Source organism: Physella acuta, unplaced genomic scaffold (assembly GCF_028476545.2).
Source record: "Physella acuta isolate Inbredline_101_S28 unplaced genomic scaffold, ASM2847654v3 ptg001095l, whole genome shotgun sequence".
Classification (NCBI taxonomy): domain Eukaryota; kingdom Metazoa; phylum Mollusca; class Gastropoda; family Physidae; genus Physella; species Physella acuta.
This window is the reverse complement of record NW_026732612.1, coordinates 72,604-91,134: the sequence shown is the minus strand read 5'-3', so window position 1 is coordinate 91,134 and position 18,531 is coordinate 72,604. Positions and strand designations below refer to the sequence as shown.

The 18,531-nt window shown below is 37.5% G+C and overlaps 1 protein-coding gene across 1 annotated transcript in view; it reads left to right on the top strand.

Annotated features, from left to right (window-relative positions):
• LOC131955709 (centrosome-associated protein 350) overlaps window positions 1-18,531 on the top strand; it is an 82,903-nt gene that overhangs the window by 57,086 nt on the left and 7,286 nt on the right. Inside the window, exons 8-36 of the mRNA XM_059319932.1 lie at window positions 2,915-2,992; window positions 4,644-4,790; window positions 5,269-5,394; window positions 5,684-5,785; window positions 5,998-6,297; window positions 6,573-6,641; window positions 6,803-6,909; window positions 7,444-7,593; window positions 8,024-8,133; window positions 8,472-8,667; window positions 9,409-9,667; window positions 10,072-10,188; window positions 10,412-10,578; window positions 10,885-11,004; window positions 11,433-11,595; window positions 12,038-12,165; window positions 12,609-12,793; window positions 12,982-13,035; window positions 13,288-13,423; window positions 13,988-14,200; window positions 14,553-14,679; window positions 14,931-15,114; window positions 15,281-15,516; window positions 16,014-16,144; window positions 16,599-16,766; window positions 17,071-17,178; window positions 17,279-17,353; window positions 17,818-17,960; window positions 18,293-18,468. Of these exons, the coding sequence (XP_059175915.1) occupies window positions 2,915-2,992; window positions 4,644-4,790; window positions 5,269-5,394; window positions 5,684-5,785; window positions 5,998-6,297; window positions 6,573-6,641; window positions 6,803-6,909; window positions 7,444-7,593; window positions 8,024-8,133; window positions 8,472-8,667; window positions 9,409-9,667; window positions 10,072-10,188; window positions 10,412-10,578; window positions 10,885-11,004; window positions 11,433-11,595; window positions 12,038-12,165; window positions 12,609-12,793; window positions 12,982-13,035; window positions 13,288-13,423; window positions 13,988-14,200; window positions 14,553-14,679; window positions 14,931-15,114; window positions 15,281-15,516; window positions 16,014-16,144; window positions 16,599-16,766; window positions 17,071-17,178; window positions 17,279-17,353; window positions 17,818-17,960; window positions 18,293-18,468 (4,275 nt within the window). The remainder of the gene's footprint in view (window positions 1-2,914; window positions 2,993-4,643; window positions 4,791-5,268; window positions 5,395-5,683; window positions 5,786-5,997; window positions 6,298-6,572; window positions 6,642-6,802; window positions 6,910-7,443; window positions 7,594-8,023; window positions 8,134-8,471; window positions 8,668-9,408; window positions 9,668-10,071; window positions 10,189-10,411; window positions 10,579-10,884; window positions 11,005-11,432; window positions 11,596-12,037; window positions 12,166-12,608; window positions 12,794-12,981; window positions 13,036-13,287; window positions 13,424-13,987; window positions 14,201-14,552; window positions 14,680-14,930; window positions 15,115-15,280; window positions 15,517-16,013; window positions 16,145-16,598; window positions 16,767-17,070; window positions 17,179-17,278; window positions 17,354-17,817; window positions 17,961-18,292; window positions 18,469-18,531) is intronic.

Genomic DNA, 18,531 nt, shown 5'->3' with positions numbered 1-18,531 from the left:
TGCCCGACTTTCTAAGATGTTTTATTGTATATGGAATATTTGGAAAAAGAAAAAGTGGATATCTCTATGTGTGTTATCTTACCAGTTTGTGTAGCTAAAACTTTTTTCGGTCCTCTAGTAAATTGAAAGTTACTTTAATTGAAGCTTTTGTTGACATGGATAAATTGTGTTGCTTCGTGTAATATGCTTGTTTTACTAAGTAGATTTTTGTAAAGCCCAAAGTTGTAATTTGTATTTAAGACGCGCATCTTTTTGTGTAAATGTACCTGCATTTAGTTTAGGATAGTCAAAATGGGCCTGTATATATATATATATATATATATATATATATATATATATATATATATATATATATAGGGGCCTTTATATATATATATATATATATATATATATATATATATATATATATATATATATATATATATATATATATATATATATATATATATATATATATATATATATATATATATATATATATATATATATATTTATATATATATGACCTTCATTGCCTATATATATACATAGATCTAGTAGGTTTTTTCCCTTATCAGTCTGTGCTATTCTAGTTTTAAGGTTTACCTTTTGATATCGCCAACCCAACTCCTATTTATACAGGTTTGTATTTATTACCTTGGGTTTCTGCTGGGTCAAGTTGCTTTCCTCCATTTAATTATCTCCCTTATCCCAGTGATCGCCCCTGTCCTTTGACCCTCACCCAAAACGCCTACTGTTTATCTTGGCCATCTAACGCCGGCCCGTCACACGGCCATTGTCCAGTTCCTCGCTTCTCCTCCGTGGTGTAAGTAAATTGACTACAGACTGCGGGGTCTTCCGTTGTAGGAAATTGTTCCTTGCTCTCTGAGATTGAAAGCAGATACAGGCCCTGCTTGAAGATCACATTTCCAATAAAACGCCCTCCTATTGTGTGCATGCCTTTGTTAATGTATCGGGTAGTTTGTTGAATAGCGCGTACGATGGGTTTTTATGCTGTTCTGTTGTTTGGTTTTATTTGACGAGGCTGGGTTCTGGCCAGCTCGAGTTAATGTAAGGCTTCAAGTTGGAATTACAAATGTCGCTGGTGGTTTTAGGGGTCGGATATACATGACGTCACGCAATTATAACGAATTTTATTTTCTCCCCCCCCCCCCCCCTCACACACACACACACACACCACCAACACCTCTCATATCCAATGACAATCACAAAGTACTTCCACACCCCACCCCTCTCACAATAACCATTATTCTTTTAAAAAATTACGCTTTTCTTTTTTTTTCAACACTAATGTATAGATTACACATGTATATCACCCCCCCCCCCCATGTAGCACATCGTCACACAAGTCCCCGCCCCCTTTCCCCACAGTTGCGTGACGTCATTTAAGGCCAAAAATATGGAAATTGATAGTAGGTTATTTGTTTGCTGGAGAAATGTGATTTATCGATTGGGTTTTTATTTACCAGAATTGAAGGTATAAACTTGACTATTGCTACTATTAGAGAATCTCATGCAGTCGCCTAAGTTAAATATCTGAAGGCAGGAGTACAATGCTTTAACGCGTAAAATGGAGGACTGTAGCGGTTTCATGTAGTTTGATCACGTCAAGCAAGAAGATGAACTGTTGCCGCCTCTTGACGGACTTGGGCAGTAGCCTGCCGGATTTAAACACCAAGTTCTACACACCAAACATCCATGGGAACATTTACTGCGGTCTTCAGACACGGCAGCATCACAGTATACAGCACCATCACAGTATACAGCAGCATCACAGTATACAGCACCATAGTTTACATCAGCACAGTTTTCATCAGCACAACATACAGCACCATAGTACACATCATCACAGCATACAGCACCATAATATACATCATCACAGCATACAGCACCACAGCATACAGCACCACAGCATACACCACAACAGCATACAGCACAACAGCATACACCAGCTGAAGGAGGTAGACGCCAGCCACGTTTACCACAAGACCAACGTCAACCAGTTTGCCGACTACCAGGTGTTTTATCTGCAACAGCTTCGGCTACAGCGGGAACAGCAGCATTGCGAGTCCCATCAGTCGTTGGCGTCACAACAGTTGTCGGAGTCACTGCCTTCCAAAGAAACCAAAAAGCAGAAGACGAAGGGTCGCCTGGCTTCCTCTTGCAAGACAGTGGTTGTCAATGACAACAAACTTGACCAAGAAAGTGGACATGATGTCACCATAGTTAAAAATACGTCATGCACCAAACATATTACCAAATTAGCTGGAGGTTTGTTCTTACAGCACATACACTTATTTAACAACCATACAACTATATGTAACAGAATCATCTGAGCTAACTTAATTTTTTAAATACTAGTTCATTTATGTAGTGATCTATAGAGCTGGTAAGTAGGTCACCAACCAGTCCTACGGCTCAATAAAGACCTGCATGAGCCATAGAACTGGTTGGTGACCTACTTACCAGCCCTATTTCCCTATGTCTCAGTTGAGTCAATGTTTATTTATTTATACCTACTCAAGTGTAGCATATAAATAGATTATGGTGCCCATGTAAAACATATTAAAAATGTTTTGTTGTTTTTTCACCTTGTAAGGTTCCCTCTCTAATAACTTTTTATGACAAAAATGTAATCCATATTGTACCACAATCTGCCATCTCCCTGTCATATTTTACCATGACCTTCAAGGAGATTGTTATACATTTTGCCTAAATATTTCTATTAGCTTTATTTTATTAGATTAAACCTATAAAATAGTATACATAGTCAGATTTTAAAGATATTAAAGGCTGCCAATATTGCATTCATCACATTACAAATGCATAGACTAATTATCTTTCCGCCACTGTGGCAAACTTTGAATACATATGAAAAACTTGAGCAATCAATTTTTTTTTTATTGTTCCACAGAAATTATTCTAAAATTAAAAGAAAGACTGAAGCACCAAAGGGTGCTAGCATCCATCTCTACAACTTCAGGAAGTAATGGTAAGGTCTTGTGAGAAAAACTTTTGTGTTGGTGCACAGTGTCACTACAGTCCCTCATTGCTTCTCTATGTGTGACAGATCTGTTGTGTGTAGACATACACTGATGTGTGTAGGAAAATTGTGCAGTACTGTTGTGTGTAGGAAAATTATACAGTACTGCTGTGTGTAGATATAATGTGTAGCAGTGTGGTGTGTAGATATATTGTGCAGCAGTGTTGTGTGTAGGAAAATTGTGCAGCAGTGCTGTGTGTAGGCAAATTGTGCAGCACTGTTGTGTGTAGATATATAGTGCAGCACTGCTGTGTGTAGGAAAATTGTGCAGCAGTGTTGTGTGTATTGAAATTGTGCAGCACTGTTGTGTGTAGGAAAATTGTGCAGCAGTGTTGTGTGTAGGAAAATTGTGCAGCAGTGCTGTGTGTAGGCAAATTGTGCAGTACTGTTGTGTGTAGGAAAATTGTGCAGAAGTGCTGTGTGTAGGAAAATTGTGCAGCACTGTTGTATGTAGATATAGAGCAGCACTGTTGTGTGTAGGAAAATTGTGCAGCAGTGCTGTGTGTAGCCACACTGTACACTACTGTTATGCAGACAAGTTATTCAGCACTATTTCTTGCTATAAAATATATTTGAAAAAGAATGATACCTTCCTGCTATAGACATTCCTGGTTAGACCTCAATAACAACGTAATTGCTTGTAAAAAGCCATTCAGCGCCTAAAAATAACTTTATTTCCAACATGTCTGTTAATATATAAAACATTATTTTCTATTGCCTGTCATATTTAATCTGTAAGGTGTTTATCTCTTAGTCTAACTGCTATACAAATATTATTCAAATGTGATCTGTACTATTGGCAAGGTTCCAGTGAGTGGATTGCTAAATGCCTAGCCTTAGAGAAGTCTGAATAAACTGTTTCTTCACACCTTTTATTGCTGGCCTGTCAAATCAGGGCTTCTGGTCATGTGACCTTTTGAAAAGTTCATTTTCTCAATTCTTTCAAAGCCATTTAAGACTGGGAATGATTCACTCTGTGGAATTTTATAACCCTCTTGTATGGAATTGATATTCTGGCAGTTGTGTGGATCATAACACCTTGACTGCTGTGGTGGCTCTCAAGTTTTGCATATTGCTGCACTGTCTCTGTCGTCTGCATTATATGGTTTATTTATGGCACTTGGAATAACCCAGGCAGTTTGCCACAAAACTAGGTTTTAGTGTTAGTATTACTTGCCTGGTCCTAAGGCTTACCTTACTGCTGGACGCTAGCCCTGATCCCTTCTCGCAAACCTAAACTCCTAATTCTGACCCTAGAGCTAACCCTACTCAAAATCCCAAACGTTGAACTACTCTTAATCCTAACCGTAGAGCTAACCCTACACATGACCCCAATCCTAGAGCTAACCCTACTCCCAAACCTAGAGCAACACCTAATCCTGACCCTTAAGCCAACCCTACCTTTAATCCTGATCCTAGAGCTTATCCTAATCCATAATCCATTCCTAGCCCTGGTTGAAGTAACCCTATATAATATTGTATTGTTTATATTTTTGTTATTAGCTTTTTTTTTTCTAAGTACTTACCTAATTCTTAAAGCCATAAACTGCCTTAAGTACTAGCCAAGTTTTTCTATTCAGTGAATGTTTTATTTCCTTAGACACAAGTTTGACAAACACCTCAGACAGTTCATCTGCTCCACCACCTGCGCTCCCCCCTAGACACCCACTAACAAATAATGACTTGACGCCCAGACTTCCAGTGACCCGCAAAGTGGCAGCATCACACCCCTCCCCAAGTTATAAAGGTGAGCTGATTCCTTAGCTGATGAAGAGTAGAAATACACAAGTGTTATTTCTGAAGTGTTTCCAGAAAATGTTTAACAGTTGAATGTTACCTGATGTTGGAGGTAGGATTGAATGCTGAACTGTACTGTTTAACACATGGGTGCTAGGGATAAGTCTGCTAAACTGAAAATCAATGGAAAAACTTATTTGCTCTTAAAAGTACTTGACATTAGTCGTTGAGGAATTTTTGTCTTGACCATACTACTGCATACGCCTTAATGTTTAGTTGAGTTGCCACAAATATATAGAAAGTCCCTGAGCCCACCCAGTTTGGCAATGTGCTGATTGCACAGTGCCCACCTATGCTTAGGCCAAAAAATCAGATAATCTTCTTAATCTGCCCTTTAGGCAGCCAGGGCCAAAAGCACAGTTAACTTACTTTATGCAACAGAGTTTTGATTTTAAACTGCTACAATGAATGTATGAATTTTCGTGAAGGTTTCTCTGAAGCCACTGGTGACCACACAGCCAACAAACAGACAACGAAGACAGCTGGTGCCAAGAAGAAGACAGGCGGGGCACTCAAGAAACCTGTTCTACAACCAAAGAAACACGACATAGAAAGTCTGTTGGTTTGTCTCTGTTCATTAACCTAATAGCTTTTATCTTTTTAACTCACAAACGTAGGAATAGTTTTCATAATTTAAAAAAAATATTTATAATTTACTTGTGATTTATATTATTAAATTGTTTAAAAAAGACAATCAGCAATGATAGATTTTTGTTGTGTATTTCATACATGTTGTGTATTTCATTTGCTTAAAACAGCAAATAATTCTGTGCACTTTTATACAGAGTAGTTTAACTGTAGATGTGACTGTGTATTGTATTGTTGTGTTGTTTTTTTTGTCAGCTTTGAACCCACTGACAAAAACAACCCCACCACCTGCTGAGCGACCTAAAAAAGCTGCCAGGGTTGTTGCTGAGAAGAAATCCTCAAAACCTGGGGCTAAAAGTAAATCTTTTTTTATTTTATTTTATTATCAATTTGTTTTGTGTTTTGATTTGACCAACAAGATCATTTAAGATGCTATTTTTTTTTTAGCTAAAGAGTAAACTAGTTTTCGTTGATTTACCAAGGGCAAAGAAACAGATTAACTCTACTTTGTCTTTCCAATTGATGGTTAGAAAGTGTACACAACCATTTTTTACTCTTCCATTCTGCAGATATAATAACCACATCCTCATGGAGGGCTGGGCAGGAACTTGTGATGAAAGAGCTGGGCATGGTGCCAAAGGTCAGACCCAAAAGTTCCCAGAACCAGGGAGATGAGCAGGAGACCCACAACAAAGCCAGCACAGAACCACGACAGAACAGGCAGCCGGATGGGGCAGAGGCTGCCAACACCACCCACATTGTCAGCGCTGGGGATGGTAACTGCAACAGCAACGAGATGGGAGAGCCTGTGGTCAACTCCAGGGTTTTGTCTGAGGATGCTAAAAACATGTTAAATGACCTACAGTTAGGTTAGTGCCATTGTAACATTGTATTCTAATTATTTAAATTTCATCAGCCCTGTTGACCAACTCATCTTAAAAGATATTGTTCATTTGTTCTGTAACCAGTTTAAACACAATGTAAAAACCACTCAAAAGACTGATAATAGTGGGTGTTGAAGAATTAGAAGCAAATAGTAGGCAATTTTTTCTCTTGTTAACTTTTCTCAGGTCATTACAATGTGATGACATGATGTAAGACTGTTGTCTTTTTATATGCATTTAAAAGAAACTAATTTCCACAGGAGTGGCAGATAGCAATGTCAAAGTTAAAAGTCCAGTCCGTCCAGCTGTTAAGAGGAAAGCACCCAAAGGTTTGAACTCTTCCTAATAAAATTTCTGTTTTTTTGGTTTTACAGTGCAGATGGGTGATGTAAACATTAAAGACCAACTCATGTTTCCTCTGATAGTAGTAAACATCACATGTTTTTAAAGTTGAAGTGTTGATTACAACCCAACTAAAAAATTATTTCAGAGCCAGAGAAACAACAGCCCTGTGAAAAAGCACGACACTATGATCAAGAATCTGTGCGCAAGTTCATTGCTGCGCAGAAAGCCAATCGGTTAAAAAAGCAGATGGAGGTAAGTAGTTTTTACACTTTTGTCTACATTTTACATGTATAATAAAGATTGTTAAAAAGTAATTTTGCATTTTCTATTATTTGTTGTAAAAGTTGACATTTTATACCCTATCAATTTATATGAAGTAATATTTAATATTATTTAAAACTGAAGACACCAAATGAAATGGTGTTATCTAGTGGTAGGGTGCTTAGGCCGATAGAATTTGATTTATGGGCACAAGTCTGCCTTGCTCTCGTGAGTACTAAATACATGTTGAAGATAAAGCCAGCGGGTCATAATGCTGTCCACACAATCCCCTTGTGTCTTGTCATTTAATTCATCTGCTTTATTAACCAACAGGTCTGAAAGAGTACAATAAAACCACCAATAATTAGTTCATCTTATGAGCTTTACTATAACAGTTCAACCTTGTCTTTTAATATTTTTCTATTTTTCCAATTGTGATGAAGACACTTGATTGAAACATGATTTGATGTGTGTTTGAACTAGATGTGTAGCTTTTAATAACCATTGTGTTTAACTCTGTCACAGGAGAAGATGGCTAACAAAAGGGCCAATGAGAAGAAGCAACAAGTGATGCATGAACTGGCTGAGAGACAGAAGAAACAAGCCATGAGATCTGCTGCAGTTGGCCGTGGTTGTTCTGAGGGGGAGAGAAAAAGGAGGAGGGACGGGCAGGGGGTAGGTTGGCATTTCACTTGTACAGTTACATGTACCATTTTTTCAAAACTACTTGTTAAATCTGTTTAATAAACCAGCACATTGCCTACTCATTAAATAATTTGTTGTTTTAACATAAATGCAGTTTATTTTATAAATACCCTAACATGTTGTATTCATTGTAATAGTTCAAGTGTGAAATTATTTGGATGATAAAAAAACTTAGTTTGCTAATTAACTGGGCTAAAGTTGATTACTGGCCTGAAAGTCTTGGTTCCCTAAAAGTTCACCAGGCTCTGATGGGTACCTGATTCAGTCAGAGAAGTTAAAGGCAACTGGGCAAAATGCAGACCACACTATCCCTTCATAAGCTGAGGCCTGAAAAAACAGTTGATTTGATTGTTGTGTATTTCAGAAATTAAAAAAAAAGTAATCTGACTAATTTTGCCAGGTTTTCAAGAGTAGCAAAGATAAGCATGATGAGCATGATGATGAGTCAACACTGACAGGTGATTCTGGGGATGATTCCACACCTCTGGTCACTCCAAGAGACATGGACGAGTAAGTGCAAACATTTGAAAATCTTACTTATCATAATCTAAGTGATACAATACAGATTTTTTTTTGTGCGTGATATTAAGTAGCTTCTTTTTATTTTTAATATTTTAAACTTATCTTTTAAAAAAGCAAATCTTTTAAAAATCAGGTAGCTAGAATAATCTTTTAAAAAGCATAAACTTATCTGTAAAACAGCAAAGGATTTATTTTTGGAAGGTAGAGGTTTGGTTAATTCTTATGCTAGAAAGTGAAAGGTTAGGAGATAGACTGCTGTTGTCAGTAGTTGCAAGCTGTGATTATTTAACCACAAGATGTATTGATGTGTAAATTCCCACTTGCAGTGATGTAAACAAACAGAGGAAAAAGTCCAAAGACGTGAATATGGAAACTGAAACTTTGCCCCAGCATTCAGCACTGAATGTTACCATGACGATAGAGAGCCCCAACACAACCAGCAGCCCATCTAACAAGTGCATAGAGTTCAAAGGGCAGAGGTTAAACTTGGATGTGGACTCTGTATTGGACAGGTTCTCACAGGTAAAAATACATTGCTAGCAGGTTTTAGTGTTATACATTTTTTTTTTTACTTCTCACAAGTTGTGACAAAGTTAACTCAGAATGTAGATTGTACTAGTATAATGATTGTAGGGTTCATATTTGAGGTTGATTACTCAATGCCCAGGCAGATGTTGAACTTTTCTTGGTGTTTGTCATGGCTGCTATATTATCTGGGGGGATTTTGTTGTTAATATGGCATCCAGTTGTATTTACACAAAATATGTATTTAGTAACTATAAGAGCAGAGCATTGTGTACTCAGGGACTCATTTGAGTAAAACAGATTAATTACCCAAGGTTCAAGCTCTTTACCTCTTTGTTTGTATTGAGCTTGTATTGCTTGACCTCTCAATACCCCTTGCTTTTTTTTTTTAAACTGGGCTTTTACAAACTAATTCACAATAATATTAGAAGCTTGGCTACTAGGAAAATATTATGTATTCTGTAGTTAAACATTTCCTTGCCCAGTGTTTCATGTTTAGGGGTCATCCATTTATGACGTCCACATGCAGAAGGGGGGGGGGGGGTCCAAAAAACTGACTTTTGTGGGCACATATGGAGTTGTATAAGGAAAAAAAGTGGATTTTTGTGGACGGGGGGGGGGGGTCCAAAATCCAAAAAAATTGTGGACGTCATAAATGGATGACCCCTTACAGAGATCTTTAGTTGAAGCCATTTTGTCAGTGGTCTGTAGTATAAGACATGTTGTTGTCCACTTCAGGTTGTCAGCCAGAGAAGACAGCAGGATGTAGAGCCCACCTTTGGGACGGCCATAGTTAGACCCAGCATGTCCAACCCCACAGAGTTCAGGTTCCAGGGCAGCAATGTCTTTGCTGGAAGCTTCCATGAGCCAGAGACAGCCTTCACTATCAGCTCCACCAACTCTATAGCCAGGACCAATGAGGAGAGGAAGCAGGCCATCAAAGCTACAGCCTTGACCTTGCAGAACAGATTGGCAGAAGAAAGAAGAAAGCTTGAAGGTCATTTTAAGATTTTACTTATTCTTTTTTATATTAACTAATTTTCTTTCTAGCTGATTTTATTTCATCATCTTAGAATTTAAATGTTCTGAGTCTATATACATTGAATCACTTAGAACCTTGTAAATTTAGGGTGTACTTTTGAAAAGCATTGTCTACACAGATGTGTATTAACTAAGTTGTCAAAATTTGACAGTCTACCAGTTGCGTTGTTTGCACCTCTGATTTGTTTTAAGATCAGGTCATACAAATTATGAGGAATTGTACTTTTCGGGATTTTAGTTAATTATATTTATTTTTATATACTTTTAATGCACAATTTTGTACTTAATTTTAAGTCTACTTAACTAAAGTGTAACATTAGTAATGTACAAGTATGAGAAGAAATATTGATTGTCTTACAGAAGTGAACTTGAATGACAGCAGTCAACAGTCCAGATCTGGCTCTGATGTTGTTACACGTTACAACAGGATAGCTGGCCATCGCAAGGATTACGCTGTGTTTACCTCCAATCTTCCTGGTCAGTCTTTGTCTGCTTTTGTTTGTGTTCCCATTGTGTACCATAGTTGTTTTGTTTTTTATTTAATTAAGTTAGAGATAAAGAAATGAAGATTAGTGTTTGTTTACTGTAAATCCATCCAGATACTTGGTCATGTATGTTTTGGTGTTGTCATTTTACATCTTAACTTTTAAAAATGTACATGTCAACCAAAAGAAATAAAGATGTGTGTCTTGTCTTTCAGGAGCCCAGCCAGAGACCTCAGCCAGTGGGTTTAGAAGACGTGAACAGGAAAATGATGCGGCCACCAGAATACAGGCGGCCTACAGGGGACATAATGTCAGGCAGGCCTTGAACTGGGAACTTCCTAGTGGCAACACCCTGGGCCATGTCCTCAGGGGTGGTTCACAGGTAATTGCCAGTCTTGTTCATCCCAGAGGTTTTAAATTACCTAACACAAAAAAAATAGAAATTGTAACATGTGAAGAAAGGTGTGGTGGGAGTATTGTTTCAAATAATGGTGACTACACAAAACCTTAGCCTGGTCAAAGAAACAAAATCCTCCTCATCTGCGTTTTATCAGATCTGAAATGGTACTTTACTTGTTTAAATGTAATGTTTTTTGTTGTGGGGTTAAAAGTTAAAATTTTGTTAACTTACCCAGTCATTGAAAGAGAACAGCCTCTAGAATCTGTGGTTAATTTATTTCCTGTTTAGGTAAAAACCAGTGCCCATGACAGTGAAGAGGAATCAACCGCGACATCAACTTTCAGTGAGATCACTGCCACAGAGGCCTCAGATGGTGACAACAGTCACCTTCACCTCTCAGGAAATAGAGTGAGTTCACTTGTTTATAAATAGTTCATCAAAATACATCTCAGCTACAGGAGAATTTTTGCTAGACTGCTAACCCAAAAGTCTCGGGTTTGAATCCGGGTTCAAGTCAGCAGAATGTCCCTGAGTCCACCCAGCTCTAAATGGGTACTTAACTGACTTAAGTGAAACTAAAGGCAGCTGGGCATAGTGCTGACTTTTATATCCCGGGGTCAAGAAACATGAACTGTACTTTATCTGCACAATGGATCGCTAGGTCTAAATTGGAATCTTTACATTTTTTTGCAGGATAATGTTACATTTTTATTTTCTTATCATAACAATAATTAATTGTCTTTTGATCAATATTTCTAGTTATCCTTATGTTCAAGTGGTGTCCAGCTGGTTCCATTTTTTGGCTTACGGTTGTTCTGATTTATTATTTCATGTAGAGAAATGACAGCTCCAAGCATCAAAGGTATGCAGGGTCAGGCAGGACAAAGCCCACTCCCGCCACGTACAAGCCCCCCTCAGAGTATTCATGGTCTGAGGTGAAGGCTGACCCCTACAGTGTCATGAGTGTCTTCTCCAGACAGAGCAAGTATCTGGCTGCTGGTAGGGATATGCTGCTGTTGTTCATTTTATAGACTCGTGTTTGATACTTTAACTTTACATAAAACTACATTTTTGATATGCTGGACATTTATTTTATGTTTTAACTTCACACTAAACTTTACATTTTCATGTCTGAACTATTCACACATTTTTTTAAACTTTAGTATAACTATCCCTGAAACTTTATTTACTTGGGTAAATGAAGTTTCTTTTTTATAAAATTCTTTCTTTCACAAAACTGTTTTCATTTTTTCTATACATAAACTGATCCTATTTACTGAACTATTTCCTTTGCACTACAACACATTCTTTATTATTCTAGAAAATGTACAAAACTTCTTAACTTATTCACTAGTTACTTTTATTTTTATACATTTGATATGACTGCTTTAAAGATAGCATTGATAAAATTGTAAAGACTTTGTTGTGTATTTATCTGTAGGTTCCAGACAAGCAGACATGCCCCAAAGGACAACAGTGACCTCCAACATCATCACCACTACCACCACCACAACCTCTAAATCAGCACATGCTGACATCCTAACCAACCTGGACTTGACCTCTTTGAAGGTTTGAGATGTTTCATATTGACAACACATTTTTGTTATGACAAGAATTAGGAAACCAGTTATAATGACTAATTTATTAAGTTAAAAATATAATTTTACTTTTAACAAATGAATTAGACTAGTAAATCAGATATATTGACTTTAAGTTCAAAATAATGTTATCTTTAACAAATTTATTAAGTTAAAAGAATTTTACTTAAACAAATTACAAAGCATAAAAATTAAGAATGATATTAAACCAAAAATAATGACTAAATTATTTAGTTGAAAAAATGTTACTTTTAACTAATAGGAAACAATTATTTTTTTTACTTAATTTGAAATTGACAGGTGTTTACATTTGTTGTTTTGCTTTTAATAATTCGAACTATATTTTTACTTAAAACAAAGTAGGGCTACAATTAAATGTTGAAGACACTAACTGAAACAACTTATTATATCCAGCAACCTGTGATAACGTCCACTGAGCAAGTGATGATTGGTCAGACTTCCAGTGGACAGCCCATCATAGCCAAGGCTCGCTACACGCGGGTGGAAGCTACAGTAGATGAGCAGATACAGGACAACAGTGACTTGTCTGTGTCAGATTCACCTAAACATTCACATCACAAAACTAAGACTTCACTGATGTAAGTTTTTCTATGAGAACATCTGTCAGATTCACATGTTTCACATAAACATTCACATCACATAACTATGACTTCACAGATTAAAGTCTGACATTTACATAGTAATAACTGAGTTATTTTTTGTTTGTTTTTTAATTTAGAATAGTTCAAATAAAACTTGCAATGGATTTTTTAACAATTTATTGCAGGGGGAATGAAATGGGCTCTAAATCTGAACCAGTTTATTCACTGAATTATGAGAGGTAGAGTTTTTTTTATCATCAAATCTCAATCTCTACTTAAATTTTTTTTAGTACTGAAATAACACAATTTAATTTTTTTTGGTATGGTTATTCTTATATTGAATCATCATAACTAAATCATGACTACTGGTTTCAACAACTAACATACCCTCCCATTTATCAACAATCCCACTATTCATCAAGACTGAACCCCACTTTGATATCACAATTTTATCTGTGTCCCATGTAAGACCAGTGTGTTCTGCCTTTCAGTGATGAGTCTGTAACAGGCAAAGATTCCAGCAAGAAATCCATCCAGCAGCGCTACGCTGGTCAGACATCAGATGCTGGTGTGGAGACGGACGTCTCACAGATGAGTGAGGAGGAACCTAGGATCTTAAGGTCAAAGGTTAGTGTCCATGGTAGAATGGGTTGGCTTGGCTGAGTAGTAGAGCACACTATTACTAACCTGTGTGTCAAGTCCACCCAACTATATTTGGTAACTGAATTTAGTTGGGTAAAATGAAGATAGTTAGGAATGATGTCTTCATATCACAAAATAATATTTGAGAAACATACTCTTCCTCATCGACTTTAAGGACTGCTTAAGTTCAATCACAATGATACTTTACTTTTTTCTTTAAACAAATAGTTTATCAGTACTTAGTCATTAGTTGTTTTTATGAAGAAATAATTTTTTTATTTTAACATTGCACTTTTAATTAATATTTAATTGATTTTTTTTTAAACTTAAATTTGATTAATTGTTATTTGAAATTCAAGACATGTTCAGTTCTCACATTTTGCCTACTATACTAGTTTGTAGATTCATGTTGAAATTTAACTCATGAAGGATAGCTAGTACTGAATGTTAACATAGAAATAAATAGACTAATAATGTGTTGAGAAACAGGGTAGGACAGTGTTGAGTGTTTGAATAGAAATCAATTTGTAACCTGTTTGTGTTGTGCAGTTGGAGACCCAGAACATGGCACATGACAGACCTTCTAACCGCGGGGCAGGGGACGGGAGGTTGTCCCCCAACTCTCTGGCCAACAAATTCTCTGCCAGCCTGAACTACCTGGAGGGGATGGAGGAGTCCCTGAGGCAGGTGGTGGGCATGGAGAGGACAAGAGGGATAGCACTGGCACAGCAGGAGAGTGTGACTCTAGCACAGGTGCTAAAGGTGAGCTATGGTAGAATATTCATTAAACAGGTGCTAAAAGTGAGGTCTAATTAAACAAACTACACCAGCACAGGTGCTAAAGGTGAGCTTTGGTAGAATATTCAGTACATTAGTACAGGTGCTAATAGTATGGTTTTGTATCCGCTGCTAATAGTGAGGTCTAGTAAAACATTCACTACACAAGCACAGGTGCTAAAGGTGATTACATCAGCACATGTGCTATAGAAAGTGAGTCTAGCAGAAGATACTGGTTGTCAGTGCTGCTCTTGACATTGGTACTGTAGAAAAAAAAAATATACTTGCCTGACATACCTAATACTTCACTCACACTGAGGCTTCTCCTGATATTTAGGCCAGACAACAGGAGCACAATACTGAGCTACGACATCTACAGCTGCAGGCCCAGAAAGAGGCAGTTGAAGCCACTCATCAGTTGGGCAACTTGAGGAGCAAGCCAGGAGGTCGACCTTCCTCTTCAGGTATTTTATTACACCTGCTTGGTTGACCAAATCAACCAGTCAGATCTGATAGGTTAGAATTGGAAGTATTTTTAGCACATTTTCTTTTGTTTCCCTGTTCGATGGTATAAATGTCATATGCACTCCAATGTACTGAGGTCATGAGCTAATCACACACTTATTCCAATATACAGGGATCATACCCAACCTATTGGGGTCATGACCCAACCTCACATGTACCCCAACTTCACATATACTCATTTCTTTTGCAGTAGCCACAACATCCCTACTGGAGAAAGAAGACAACCTCCGGCCTGAGTCAAGATCATCCAGATCCAACAGACCAGACAAGGATGACCTCTCCCTGTCACCTGGCAACCGTAGAATCAAACGTTCCTCTGGCACTGCCTCTTTGGCAAGTCTGTCTAAAGTCAATTCTACATCAAGAACTTCCAGGTCAGAAGAAAAAAAAATTTAAATTGTACATTTATTTTGTAAACAATTACTTAAAACAATAGTTTTAATCAAATACATCAAATTTAATTTAAAATATTGTAGAAATATGTAAACTTTTATCTAATAATTATGAATTGAACATGTTTTTTACCATCTGATTGTGCAGTGTAAAGACAGCTGAAGACTCTAGAAATACTTCCAACAGCTCCATCAGGACGGCATCAGATGCAGAGGCCCAAGACTCCCACTCTGGCAGTGTTCCAGAAGAAATCATGGGAGAAGAGTCCTACAGCATGTCCTTTGATGAGACGGACGAGGAGTCCTTCAGACAGGTCCTGCCCTCAGAGTCTCACCGTAAGGAACTGCGCAGACAGAGTGGGGAGTTCTCACAGAACCATGACAGTGAGTTGTCCTCTCTTTGGTTTAGTTTATCAAGAATGTGGGGTAGTTGGAATAAGTGGGGAGTTCTCTTAGAACCATTTCTCTCTGTTAACCACTACCATTATCCGATGTAGTTTTCCTGGTATTTCTTTTCAGCTTTTTTTTTTTTTTGCCTGGCATTGTACTTGTCAGAAAGTTTTTGCTATAAAACTCTATACAACCACATAAACTTGATAATAAAGCCTATATTATAACCCTGCATTTTGATTTAAAATAGCCGTATACGCATGTTGCTTGTGTTTATAAATAAATGTTGGTTGTAAAAAAAATATAATAAATATTATTTTTAAAATTTCATAAACTTTCATAATTTCTTTTTTAAACAGACCTTTCACTACAGTTGGATTTTGAGTATATGTTGACTTAGAGTATAGCTGTTGAGCATGTCTTACAGTGCTATAAATGAATCCTGTTGAGTTAGAAACTTGTACAACTGTGTTTTGTTCTCCTTCCCTCAGGCTCCAGCCACCAGCTGACCCCCTTGAGTGACCTAAGCTCCCTGTTTGCTGGTGAGGACAGCTTCAACAAGTTCACTGTGGAGATGGTCAGACAGATCATGAGGGAGGAAGAATACAGGGCACAACACCAGGTCAGGCCTGTCAACATAATTTTTTTTTTTATTCAAGCTATTGTGTTGCTGTTTACACACTGTGTTTGTCAACAATTTTGGAAGTAGATTTCTCTAATATATTTGATCAAACATTGTTCTAATTAGAGTATGTGTTTCTGATGCCAATGGGATGGTAGAGTTCATGTCAGTTAAAGTCCTGAGTTTGGATCCAGGGCTCAAGTGTGTAGGATGTCCCTTAGAATGTCCAGCACTAATGGGTACCTAACTCATGTCAGGGAAACCTAGGTGGCTGGGCATGGTGCTGACCACACTATCCCCATGTAAGCAGTGTCATTGAGACTTCATCTGCCCCATGTGTTATGGGCACAAATGGGACAAGATGATAGTATAGGTCTACATTATCAATCATATCTGAGTTGTAAAGATGAGGATCTCATTAAAGCACATGTATGTGAACTCCCTGTGTCTATAGGCTGCTCTCCTGAGTCTGAGAGAGAAGGCACTGCATGAGAAAGCTAAGGCGGAGCTGGCTTGGCTGCAGCAACTCAAACAGAAGCCACTCAACAAGGGAGCGGATGATGTCTTCCCTAACCTGGATAAAAAGGAAAAGAAGATTCGACAGAATCTACAACAGCAGCAGGTAGGTTAGCTTTGAGCTTCAGGTGGTTAGATTTGTCTAGAGGTGTTGTGTCCTTTGTGCTTTATTGCTGTGGTGTCATTTGTGTCATAGAGCTCTGATGTCATTTGTACTTCATAGCTGTGATGTCATTTGTACTTTATAAATGTTATGTCATGTGATCTTCAAATATGTCATGTCATTTTTACTTTTAAAATGTGGTGTCATGTGTGCTTTATAGATGTGCCATTTGTGGTTTATAGATGTTGAGTAAAATGTGTAGTCTATTACTGATGCCAGAGTATGATGTTGTCAATTTCTCCTCTAGGCTGAGATTCGTCGCCTCCAAGAGGCTAACAAGCTGGCCAGTAAAGAAAGACAAATGCTGCTACAGCAACATGAAGAGATTGCCAAGATCAAACAAAACACCCATGCTGTAAGGCTTTTTTCACTTGAATCAGCTTTGTAATGTTTAAAACATGTTCAAAACAGTAGTCTGTTAGAAGAAAAAATACTTTGATTGGATTTGATTTCAGACACTTCAAAAACTAAAGACAACTCCTGTAAATGGACGGCTAGCAAGACCAACTGAAGTGCACACTGAAGATGAGGTATTGCTCTTTAATTGTTTTATTCTTTCCATGGCATATAGGTTTTCACTGTATCATTTATAAATAAATAAAACTTATCATTTTTGTTCTACCAAGTTTACCAAATGAAAATTTTTCAGTGTTCAGTTAATGTTTTTGTACTTAGACATATTTTTTCACAATGGTAAACCCCTCTAGTCAATGTACTCTCTCCATCATAAGGTCATGTGCTTATCCATACAGTAAATGTTAGGGGTTAGTGCCAGGTGCCCCTGTCAAGTTGGACTTGAACTGTCTCAGTTTTGTTTTGTCTCTACCCAGTTATCCCATGCCCTGGCCCAATGCTGACTGATCATAGACCAATGTCCCATGCTACTTTCCTAATTTATTGCAACTCAGACATTACTGTACTTGCAAGAACTAGCACCCAGTTGTAAACAGCCCACCACCCCCTTTATAATGTTTGGTTATTTCTGGTCTTTCAGACGGAGCCTGTATCAGATGTGAGGGATGATGTGAAAGATTCCAAGTCCGACTCTGAGATGTACAAAGACAAGTCACCCAGCAAGCGAGCACAGGGGGAGAAGAAAAACATGGAGAAACAACAGATGATGAGGCTAGATCTCAAGTGGGTTGGCTCTTTGTTTTGTTTAGATTGTTTTGTTTTGTTAAGATCACAAGTAAATTTTTTTATAGATGACGCTTGGGTTATGTCATGCAGTTTTTCATTTAAGTCTAGATCAGAAGTGGATTAAGTCATGCTATTTTACAAGATATTAGGCCTAAATGAGTTCAACGCCTCACTTTGAAGTCAAAGGGCCATATAATAAAATGTTGACCCTGTAATATTTAATTATGTTTGAGGAAATTTTGAAAAACAAAGACAAAAGAACACCTACATGTACTACTAGAACACAGTGTTAACACCTTGAAACCAACAGATGTTGCCTCTGTTCCCAGGTATATGACTGCCAGAGAACAGAAGCTCCATGAGAGGAAGAAACAGGCCAAAGAACTCTTGGAGTGGAAGAAAAGGCTGGACGCTGAGGAGCAGAAAGTGTACATGCTGGAGAAGAAGGCTATTGAGGCTTGGGGGAGCAAGGAGAAGAAGAAAGAGGAGGTGGCCGTTAAAAAAGGTAAAGCTTTTTTTTCCTTTAAAGTTTCTTTAATTTTTTTTTAACAGCTTTAGTTTTAGAATA